General features: G+C 54.5%; 3 protein-coding genes across 3 annotated transcripts; all 3 read left to right on the forward strand.

Moving 5' to 3' along the window:
• The first annotated feature begins 123 nt into the window (after nt 1-123).
• Nucleotides 124-3224, forward strand: COCSUDRAFT_32889 (Ketosamine-3-kinase). The gene is made up of 7 exons (XM_005648340.1): nt 124-256; nt 438-628; nt 929-1050; nt 1372-1581; nt 1942-2038; nt 2392-2484; nt 2721-3224. Exons 2-7 carry the CDS (start codon nt 493-495, stop codon nt 2843-2845), a joined length of 783 nt encoding a protein of 260 aa, XP_005648397.1. The 5' UTR covers nt 124-256; nt 438-492; the 3' UTR covers nt 2846-3224.
• A 501-nt stretch (nt 3225-3725) lies between these two features.
• COCSUDRAFT_62385 (hypothetical protein) lies at nt 3726-4282 on the forward strand (the record flags this gene model as incomplete). Its single annotated transcript, XM_005648341.1, has 2 exons — nt 3726-3732; nt 4047-4282. The coding sequence occupies 2 exons, from the start codon at nt 3726-3728 to the stop codon at nt 4280-4282; spliced, it is 243 nt and encodes an 80-aa protein (XP_005648398.1).
• Nucleotides 4283-4427: 145 nt separating this feature from the next.
• On the forward strand, nt 4428-10681 carry COCSUDRAFT_62386 (hypothetical protein; the record flags this gene model as incomplete). The annotated part of the gene is made up of 11 exons (XM_005648342.1): nt 4428-4734; nt 5126-5285; nt 6017-6239; nt 6694-6774; nt 7231-7418; nt 7751-7967; nt 8277-8894; nt 9164-9328; nt 9610-9748; nt 10050-10237; nt 10574-10681. The coding sequence occupies 11 exons, from the start codon at nt 4428-4430 to the stop codon at nt 10679-10681; spliced, it is 2394 nt and encodes a 797-aa protein (XP_005648399.1).
• Between the last annotated feature and the right edge of the window lie 383 nt (nt 10682-11064).

Here is an 11064-nt window from a genome sequence, read left to right on the forward strand (position 1 = left end):
GTTGCTCCGACACTGTGTAATTGCAGCCTTCCCTGCTGCTTCTGCCTCAATGCGACCTCCGACAGCAATTCTTTGGCTCTGCAATCGACCTGCCTTCGAAAGGACCCCCTCAGTAGATTGTAATGGCTGTCTGTGTTTGTGGTAACCTCGCAACAGCCAGCGGACGAGGCTCGTACAGATTTCTCACTGGCACACATCTAGCTGGGGGTTCGCGCCCCAAATCGAGGAAAATGTCATCTCAATCAGCAAAGTGCAGGTAAAAATCTAAATTTTAGTGCTGATAGGCTGTGAGACAGAGAACGGATATCTGAGCTTCTTTAGCTTCCTTTTGATCAGGCATCTTGATCTGGCAAAGTTGAGTAATGAGTTAGCTGTGAGATACCCTGCTACGATAGTTCACCCAAGTTTCGCTTATATGATGAGTGCCATTCCCGCAGCATCGATGATTGGATTGAGGAGAATGTGGGCAGTGGCAAGGTTTCGAGTCGCAGCATGGTGTCGTCCTCCTCTTGGTCCAGCGCATATGTGTACACAACTGATGGCGGCAAGAAGCTGTTCGTCAAGCAGAGCTCGAATGGGGGCGAAGGCATGTTCAAGGGGGAAGCGTTGGGGCTGCAGGCCATGTATGGTGTGGCCCAGAGGCATGCTTTCCTAATAGCACATGCATGGCGAGATGTCTGCGCATGATGGCTGTGATGTGAAGTACTATGCGTGCAGATACAAAGACACTTCGGATACCAAAAGTGTACCACTATGGAAAGCTATCTTCTGTTCCTGGAGGTGCTCTTACTCACCAGAATTTTGATTTGTAATGAAACCTCGAACCTCATTTTCTACCTGCATAGATGTTTATGAGAGCCCATGGATTAATGGGGTTGTGAGCTAAGCAATCCTTGTTATCATTTGACTGGATTTGTTGCACTTCCAGGGAGTGGGCTAAGGGGCGGCGAGGCTACCTTCATCATCATGGAGCACCTCAATTTCAGCGGACGGCCCAGCCAGGCCGACCTTGGGAGAAAGCTCGCGCACATGCATTTGGCAGAGCCATCCGTAAGCCTGCCCACCCATCTCTGGCTTTGTTAGCCCATTTCTAACATGTCATACGCGGCTTGCTGGACACCATTTGCTGCTGACCCACACCCAATGAACACACATCAAATCAGTGTACAATGTAGCAGAGGTTCGGAAGTGCTCACAAGTTCAAGGCGCTGCAACTCAACAGTACTGAGTCAAAGTGAAGGCAAGACTTACAGTTCAGTGCGAGCGCTGTGTAAGGAGGAGGGCCTGCCTCGCAAATATATGCAATGCATGCACCATGCAAGACACTGTGTTGTAAAAGAAATCTTCAGCGCTTGTTGTGCTTATGATTAGGACGAGAATGCGCGGGACGGGAAGTTTGGCTTTGCTGTGGACAATACAATAGGGGGCACACCCCAGCCAAACGGGTGGCTGGGGGACTGGGTTAATTTCTTCCGGGAGCGGCGGCTTCGGCACCAACTGAGCCTGGCCAATGACAAGCGGCTGTCGGAGATGGGCGAGCAGCTGATGGCCAACCTGGAGCAGCTGTTCGAGGGTGTGGAGGTGAGTCACCCTTCACTTTGACATAAGCCACTTCTCTTAATGTCTTTCCAGCAGACACTACATGTTTGCATGCGCGCATGCAACTGCAAGTTGGGATTCGAATGGCATCTATGAGATGACACATTGTAGTGCTCCTCATGGTCAGGAAGCTGTGGTCATGAGAGTTCTCATCAGCCCTGGTTGATCTCAAATATCGTGAGATCTCTCTTTTCAAGGTACAATCTTAAGCAGCTGGTCAGATGCTGATGCCCAGTATTCTCCCGCTCCTGTGAATCACCTCTGTCATCGTGAGCCATACTGACATATGGTGGCAGCTCAAATGCTTATTTAAGCAGAGGCTGAGGTCAGCAACTGGTGCAGGTGAAGCCGAGCCTGCTGCACGGCGACCTATGGTCTGGGAACATCTCTGCAGTGGAGGGCGGGGAGTGGAGCATCCTCGATCCTGCCACATACTATGGCAAGCCCAATATTTCTGTCTTGTTTATGCTGCACCTGTCACTACTGTCATAGCACATTTCCAGTCCTTATGACTAGGTACATGAAGCAATGTCTGGATTCCGAGCTTGACATTCTTTTTGGTTATGCTGCACCCCTGCCAGACTAAGTTCACGAGATTAGCTCAACCATGTCTGCAATCTGGAGAGATCACAGGCATGGGAACATCCAGGCTGTCCCGGACAGGGCCAGGCTGTTGGTGCTGGCAATGTGTTGCTTCTAGATAAAGGTGCTTGGATATTAAAACACTGCCAAAGAAATATACGCAGATGTTAAAAAATGTACCTGGCTGAAGGTTGTCTTTGCACTGCGCAGGGCATCATGAGGCTGAGTTTGGCATGCAGTGGTGCGCCGGCTTCACTGGGGACTTCTGGCAGGCCTATCATGAGGTCATCCCAAGGTCTCCAGGTGAGACTGCATGCTTTTCAATCTCAAGCTTTGAGGCCACCCTGCCAAGTGCTCCGATTGAGCAGTAGTACATAGGCACGATTATGTCAATTATAGGTTTCCAGGCGGCTTCATGGCCGTTTTCTCTGTTTGTCATGCTCCCTTCCAAGGAGTCCCTTTTTGTACTGGACAAACCAAGCACCATGGTGACCAGTGACTGGTGATCTTGCGTGGCAAGTTGTTGTTTGTTTGCGCAGGCTTTGAGGATCGCAAGCAGCTCTACATGCTGTATCACTACCTGAACCACTACAACCTCTTTGGGGGCGGCTATCGGAGCTCGGCTGAGAGCATATTGCGGCAGCTGACCCGGAAGTATGCTTGACAAAAAGCAAAAGGGGTGCAAGGGGTGCTTTGTCACATGAGGAGTGCCCGGTGAACTGTGCTATCATCAACATGATATTATAATAGTATTGTCATGCTTCTACATCTCGCCTACAATTGATAGCTGTTGCAGCTGTTGAATTTAATCTCTGGCTGCAAACTTCCAGATCCAAACTGCAGGACCCAATCACCACTGCTGCTCTGCTTGCAGCCAGACTTCCTCCCTAGATCCTGCAGCATTGTGCTGCATGCATGGATTCCGGTATTCCGGCCCGGAGCTGCCATAGCCCATACTGACTGATGTTCTGGAAGAATGTGAACAGTCACACACTGGCAGTGGCACAAAAGTGGAACTTTTAATGTAAAAGTCCAACGTTGCCAGATGATGCATAACTTGATGGAATCTTGGCACATCAAATGAGCGCATGCATTCTTTCCTTTCATCTACGGGCAAAACGGACCTGGCATCGCGCGCCGTAGCTGCTACGGTTCAGGAAGTGGCCGGCCTCCATCTCATTGTCATGACAGGAAAAGGAGAAAGAGAAATTGATTTCTGTACTGTTTTGTGCCGCACAAGTGTCGTTCTACATTGTAAAACGCGAGTGGGGCAAGTGCACAGGCGATCTTTCGCTATCCTTCCCACAGAACGAAACGGCAGCGACTCAGAAGGAGAGATCAAGCACCCAGCCTGTCACCAACCGCTGGCATCAATCCAGGTAGCGCTAGTTCCTATTCTTTGAACATCGTAATACGGTTTTCTGCTGCCTAGACGCTGTTTCCATGGTAGCCTCCGGAACTTCCTTTTGGGACCTGGCGGCCATCGAAACATATTTAGGCACCCCCACGGCTGTACCCTGCGGAATAGCCGCAGACAACAGAATATGTGTTGTAATGGCCGGTTCTGAGCCACTGCAGCACACCTGCGTTCTAGAACAGCTTGTCACATGTCTGTCTAGGCTAGCTTGATGGTTTGTCTGCCTTGCAGAAACTACGCCTTGAGCCTTTCATAGCGTGCTTAGATGTTTGAACATGGATAACATGATTAAGCAGTGCCATTGCTCACCATTTATAATCCGCACCATGCTTGTTACAATACAGCGTTAGTGAAGATGCCCTCCAATTAAGCCCTTTTGTGTGCATGGCTTGCATGTAGACGACTTATGCAATGTTCGGTTGGTAATCCATGCTATGTATGTGCGCAGGGAAACCTGGCCAGTCTATGGTAAAGGAGCCCCTGTCGCCCTCGCAGCTGCGCATCAAGATTCTTGCACCAATCGTCACAGGCGCCGCGCTCGCAGCTCTCCTTCTGCAGGACTGGGGAGAGGGCACGGTCTTCTCTGGCGTGCGTCCCGCAGTCAAGTCAGCCCTCAACCGCGTGCTCGGCGCACAGCAGCCGCCGCGCAGCAATAGCAAGTCCGACACTTCTGCAGAGGCTTGATAGACTAATCACAACGCAGTCTTGAAACTTGGCAAGAGCCCAAAACCGCCGTCAAGGTCATCCTGCAGCAGCTGTTTCTGACAGAAACAGGAGAGCACCTGTAAATCCAGCATATATCCAGCATAAGATGCTGGAGCAAGCAGACATGCAGGCAGCGCACGGCAGTGACGCAACAGAGCACAGCACAGTCAGCGGTGCAGTCAGCGACGCGGTGACTAATGGCATCGCAGCTGGCGCCGCATTGGTGTCCACCGGGCTGCATGCCGTGGCAGAGATCGCCAAAGCAGGCGTGAGGGGGAAGGAAGAGTCGGGTAATGCATCTGACGGTGAGGAAAAGGATCAGGAAGAGAAGGGTCAGGAGCAGGAGCAGGGCAAGCCCGAGGAGCCACGCCTGCAGTTTGGTACCTTTGATGAAAGCCTGGCAGGCAACATTCTTGGCGAGGCACCCACAGGTACAACACCATCCCTCTTATTTTGTCACACTGCAAATCACCATGTTGGTTTGACATGTCCCACCGTAGAAATGATGTGTCCGGCAATGGGGTCTTTACCTGTTGAGCAATGGTGAACATGTTTTGCACGTCAAACACAAACGTGGAGATGATGAAGATCCTAGTAATAATTGTCCGGCCCATTCTTGATAGCGCCTGACTGCTTGATGGGCTTCTTTCTTGAGGGCGGATGATTTGTCGCGGCAATTTGTCCTCTTCTCTGGCATGCAGAATCGTTCTGCATGTTGGTACACAAAACCTGATGTGGCAATGACTGAATCATGCTGATCACAAGTATTTGGCCATACCTGATGGGTGATTTATTTCTTGAGGGTGAGTGATGCGCGCGTAGGGGTGAAGGCAGTAGAGAACGGCCACAGCAGCGGCAGTGTGACGCCTGCCGAGGCTTCCAGCGGACCCTCCAGCCGCGCCGGCTCTGTGACTAACCTCAGCCCCGTCCCTTCGCAGTCGTTTTCCGCCAAGCCATTCGTGCCCGGCGCTGCTGAGCCGAGGTATGCACCCCTTTCTGTGCAAGGTTCCCCATTCCCAGATCCATGGGTTTTCCTGATGTCTGTCATGATCAGCATGGCTTTGGTGGCCTGTAGCATGTGAGCTTTGCCGCTCAGAAGGACCTTAGAAAGCAGTCGCTGAGCCCAGGTACAAAACACCTGGTATACAAGGTTCCCCATTCCCAGATCCATGGGTCTTCTTGGGCTCTTTTCTTGGCTTGTCACAGTCAGGCACGGGCTTCATGCCCTGCAATCCTCAAACTTTGTTGCTCGGATGAGATTGTTAGAGAGTGGGTAGCCACTGGCTGGTTGAGTGGGGCGTTGGGAGCGCGATGATGTAACTTGTACTATGTAGATATGGACATCTGAGGTCATCCTGTGAGGACCAAACACAATGGGAATCTCTCTGAGCGCTCCCAACCCACCCAGCCCCTCCTCAGTTGCTTTTTCGCCCCCTTAGAAGGGTCTTTCCTTGGCACATGGCAGGATGTACCTGCTGCAGCAGTTGCTGTCGCATGTGTGGCACCTGCGGGCCTCTCTGTACCTTGCATTCCTGGACAATTGATGCAACGTTCTTTCTCCTTCACGATTGCCCGTCTGCTGTGAGTCCCATGATGGACTCCTGTTGCAGGCCGCTTGAGGCTGCTGCTTCTTTCAAGGAGAGTACAATCATTATAAAGATCTCTGCTTTGTTTGGGGCCCACTTGTTCACTAAGATGAGACTCTTTGTGCAGGCCGCTCGAGGCTGGCGCTGCAGTGAAGACCGGTTCTGGCACGCTGAACGTGAATGCACGCGAATTCACACCCGGCGCTGCTCCGGTGGCCGCAACTCAGAACGGCGCGCCGGCGGCCGGGGCGCAGAACGGCGGTGCGGCGGACGTTATGTGGAGCGATGTGGGCATCACAGATGAGACCGACTCCTCGCAGGACTGGTCCCAGTGGGGCTATTCTGACCAGGTGACCATCCCCACTTTGGCCACCAGTTTGTCAAAGTGCTGGCTTGCCCCATTTGCTTCCCATGCCTACTGCGTAACTGGCATGTGGGCCCACCATGGAGTGAGCAGCATGTTTCTGCATGTCAATGGGGCTCTTATGGCTAAGTGGCTAGTTCACGTCAACCTCTGTATTTGGTGTGTGGGCCCATGCATGCAGCATGTCTCTGCATGCCAGCGGGGCTACTCTGATATTCACATATTTGCATCAGCATCTGATACTGCCACGTGCGCCAATGCATGCAGCGGTGTCTACGCGCCCATGGCAGTTGGGCAGCATGGTTCTCTGGCACTCTTGAGGCTTTATGAAGACAAAGTTGTTTCGGGGAATGATCCTTGGAAAGCGCGTGGCGCAAGTGCTCCACCTGCAATGTTGCTAGAGAGGTGAAGGACTGACAGTCTTGTTGTGTGCTGGGCAGACGGTGTGGAGCGACGAGTACCAGGAGTATGGCACATGGACGCTGGGCAACGACGGCCAGTATATGTGGTATTCCTCCCAGGTGCGCCTGCATTCCCTTGCCCTTATTTTATTAGTATTATAATTATCGCACGTATTTTCTGCCAAGAGGCAAGGTGCGTCCTGCAGACAAGCTGCAGTTCAAGGCAGCCACAATTCTACCTTTTGTCGGACCCCCCAGATCCAAGCATTACCCACTCAACCGTGGGCATGGTGCTCAGTATTTATACCGCCCCCCGCTAGCCGGGCCCCTCTTTGGCACCACAATATTTTGGTGTGGTCCAGGATCTCCTCAAATCTGTTGGGTACGCAAGCCGCTCATCCTGATGATGAATGGTGTTCCTTTGTCAGCCTACATGCCTATGCTGTGGTCTTCCTCACTTCAGCTTCTCTGAATGACTCATACCTGCATGTCTGCTGCCGGCCTCATTAGCACCGCTGTGGGTAGTGAATCATTGTTACTTATTCTGACAATTGGGTATTTCATTGTTGCTTTCAGGCCTCAAACTGGGATGCCGCATACGCGGGCGGCCAATACTGGAACGGCAACGGTTACTACGCCAACGGCAATGGCCGCGCAAACGGAGGGTACGCCGCGAACGGTCAGGCGGCGGCGGCCGACGGCAAGACCCAGAACGGGCAGGCGGCGGCCGGCGGCGGCAAGCGGGCGCGCAAGGACAAGCGCAGGTGTGCCCAGGCATTTGCTCGCTGTATGTTGCTGTGATTGCCTGGCAAGGCGGAAGAAGCATGTCAGATGAGGACTTTGCAAGAACTTCTGCACACCCATGCGAATGTCTAGTGCCCCTCATTGCAACCTAAACATCTAATGGTGTGGCTAGCTACCAATCCTCACCTGTGCTGGGCCACATGGTGTCACTGCCTGCTGCATTGCCTCGACGGAGGCAGTTGCCTGTGCAAAGCCTGCACGCAGTTGACTCAGTGTGTGAGTTCTTCCCTGCGGGTTTGATACACAACATTATGAATATATATTCGACACTCAGTGTTCTGCTGCAATGCAGGGAGGGCAAGCCTCCGAGCCTGAAGGACATCCACGGGGCGGAGGCGGTGCGCGCTGCCAGCCTGGCGGTTCTGGAGCAGGCGTTCCCTGTCTACTCCGCCGCCAGCCTGGCAGACATGCTGGCCGCCAGCAAGGACGACCTCGCGCGCGCCCTCGATGTCATCGCCCGCCTCGAGGCTGAGCAGGCCAAGCCAGCCATTGACGGCGCCACCGGCGAGGTGCGCCCGCAGTTTCTGCATCCTGTCCTTTTCTTCCACGTTAATTGGAATCTGGGACTGTGATTTTGGCTCTTGAGCAATACCGCGCCATGTAGTATTGGGCCATGTTGTACCCGTGTTGGAAGGGCATAGTTTGCATTTGAGTGAAGAATTTCCTACAGACTTTCCATGGGCTGCTGGAGTGGGTTCAATGTAGCTCAAAACAAGGGTTGAACGACGCGCATTTGCTTGTGGACCTGTTGCATGCTGCATTTCCAAGGTCTGCTCAAGTGGGTACAACATCTTTGAAAATGTTTGGTTGCGTCTCAGGTGCTGGTCCTGGACGAGGAGAACTTCCCCTCGCTGAGTGCGGCGAGCTCCCCGGCCAAGCCGCTGTCCAAGCGCGCCGCCGCGGCCGCCGCCACCGTGCGCCCGGCCTCGCCCGACACGCCCCTGCACGCCCGCGCCGAGGAGTCCACCCCGGAGGCCTCCCGCTCCGCCTCCCCGGCCCCGGCTGCCGCCGCGCATGCGTATGCACAGCCGCCGTCCCCTACCGCCGCCGACGCTGCGGACGCCGTCAACGGCGAGCCGTCTGCAGAGGTTGACGCTGAGGACGAGAAAGCCCCGGAGGACGTGGCGGAGCCGACCGCGGCCGGCGAGGCCGCTGCCGAGCTGGCAGCTTCCGCGGAAGCCGCCGCTGCCAAGCCAGTGGCGGCAGGTGCTGCGCCGGAGGCCGCACCGGCAGCCGAGGCAGCCGAAGCGTCCGACAAGGATGTGGAGCAGGATGCAGCCCCGGCGCCGGCCCCGGTGCCGGTGCCGCCGGTGGCGGCCTGGGGCAGCAAGGAGAAGCCGGCGTTCCTGACTGCCAGCAGTGGGGACGCATCTGGCACTGCCGCGGCCCCTGCCCCGCCTGCAGACGCTCCCAAGAGGGCCGTCCCCATCACACAGGTGAGCTGCTGCATGGGTCTGCCTGTGGCTGGCCTCTGTCGATATATTCAAAGAAGTTTGCAGAAAGCAGCAATCATCTAGATGCAGTGATGCTTGATTGCCTTTGAAGAGCTTGGATCATGCTGCCGAAGCCGCTTATGTCCATGTTGGGATTGTGCACTTGAGAAATAATCATTGCATCTTTCCTTGGGGTAATTCTATATTACTGCACCATAAATCCAGTCATCAATTAAATATTCCTGCCATTGACATGCGGCGTGCCCCTGCAGGGCGCGACTGCCCCGCGCAAGACCGGCCGCAAGACCGGCGCGGCCGGCGCCGCCGGAGGGAACGCCACCTGGGTCGCGACTGGCGCGGCGGCCGATGCCCAGTACAGCGAGGCGCGCATCGTCGCGCGCGACCACATGCGGCTGCGGAACCAATTCTTCCAGCAGGTGTGTTGACGATGCCGCAGTCTCCTTTGTCTTTGTCTCCGTGCAGGATTCATCTGTCTTTGCACGGCTGCAGAGGCATAAATTAAGGCAGGCATGAGTCTAGGATCCTTGCAAAGTCGGATCTCATTTCACTTCGAGGTGGTGATTTTGGACGCAATGAGATCTGATCATGCTCCAGGTTTCAATCGTGTAATTGTTCAAAAATCCCGATTGAATGGTGAAGGAGTAGGATGTTGTCCTCTCTCTGGAGCCGATGCTGGAGGGTGTTGTGGCAATTACAGGCGACGCAGGCATACCTGGGCGGAGACAAGGCGCTGGCCAAGGAACTGGGATCCAAGGGGCGCTGGCACGCTGCGCAGATGGCCGCCGCCCATGCCGACGCCTCCGACGCCATCTTCCAAGCGCGCAACCCCACCCGAGGTGCTCGCATGTACCTTGCACAGCTCTGAAAGTTGCCCTATATTCTTCCTGGTCATTTGTCTTGTAACCTTTGAAGGAGGCTTGTATAGTGGGGTTGCTTGCTGGGTGCGGCAAGGGTCTGAAGGCCTAGGTTCTGGGGATCTTATGCACTTGCCAGATGGTGGATGGTGTCGGAGCCTCTTGTATACACGGGATGAGTTCCCAATTGCGTGCCTTTGGACAACTCATTGTCCATGCATGCAATTTCATCCAGCATCCAAAAGGCCGCTGAGGGTGTGTTTATGTGCTGTGTTTGAAGCAGGCAATGCCTCGGGGCAGGTAGCAGTGATCGACCTGCACGGTCAGCACGTGGCAGAGGCGCTGAAGCTGCTGCAGCGCGAGCTGGCACGGCTGCGCGGCAGCTTTCCCGGCAGCGGCCAGAACAGGCAGCCTGCCAAGTCAGCCGGCCGCCGCGTCCAGATCCTCGTCGGCAACAACAGCCATTCCAAGGTGCGCCCAATCAAGATTTCTCACATTTGTCTTCTTTTGCGCTTATCAAAGTTGCTGAGCTTTGTTTGACAGCTCTATCGGTTGTGGGAGCGGAATCTCTATTACCAGGCCAAACAGTGCCGTGCCCTGCATTGGTGCATTGCTTTGTTTGCATCATAGTTGAGGTCTCTGCTCATTCACTGTCATTTCCTCTGCTGTTGAGGTCTCCCCCTGCTTCCCTTCTGGCTCCCTTAAGGTGTCCCAGAGACTGCCCAAGGATTGTTCGCCTGAGCTCTTTTGGCTGATAGCTGTGCTTCAGCATGCAGCAGCTGATGACGAAATCGCTCATTGATGCAGGCCAAGCACACGCCCATGAGGCTGCCGATGGCCGTGGAGGAGTTTTTGAGGAGTGAGGGCTTCGCATTCAAGAAGCCGCTGGCAGGTGCTCTTGAGATCACCGCCTGAGGGAGGGAACATCGCATCCCTGCCAGCCGACACGGCTGACTGGATGTCGCGTCACCCTGATGTGATGTGGCATCAATCCCCCTCGGAGACCTCGGTCTCTGCGCAGAGTCAACGTTCTTTTGCATGCAAGGACAGCACCTTGCCAGCGGTGCTCACTGCACTGCCACTGGGGTGCTGGGGTGATGCAGCTGTACAGGCTACACACACCAAGCAGAGACTGCTTGCGTGCATTCAAGAAGCAGTGGCAGCCTTGAGAAGGAAGCGAGTCACTGGCAAAATGCGTGCAGAGTTCTCCAATCTGCCAAAAAGCAGAAGCAGAGCTGCTGGTGGGTTCTGCACTGTTGCTCCTACATGGCTTCAATTGAAATTTGCATCTTGCTCAC

Source organism: Coccomyxa subellipsoidea, assembly GCF_000258705.1.
Source record: "Coccomyxa subellipsoidea C-169, whole genome shotgun sequence".
In the NCBI taxonomy this organism is placed as follows: domain Eukaryota; kingdom Viridiplantae; phylum Chlorophyta; class Trebouxiophyceae; family Coccomyxaceae; genus Coccomyxa; species Coccomyxa subellipsoidea.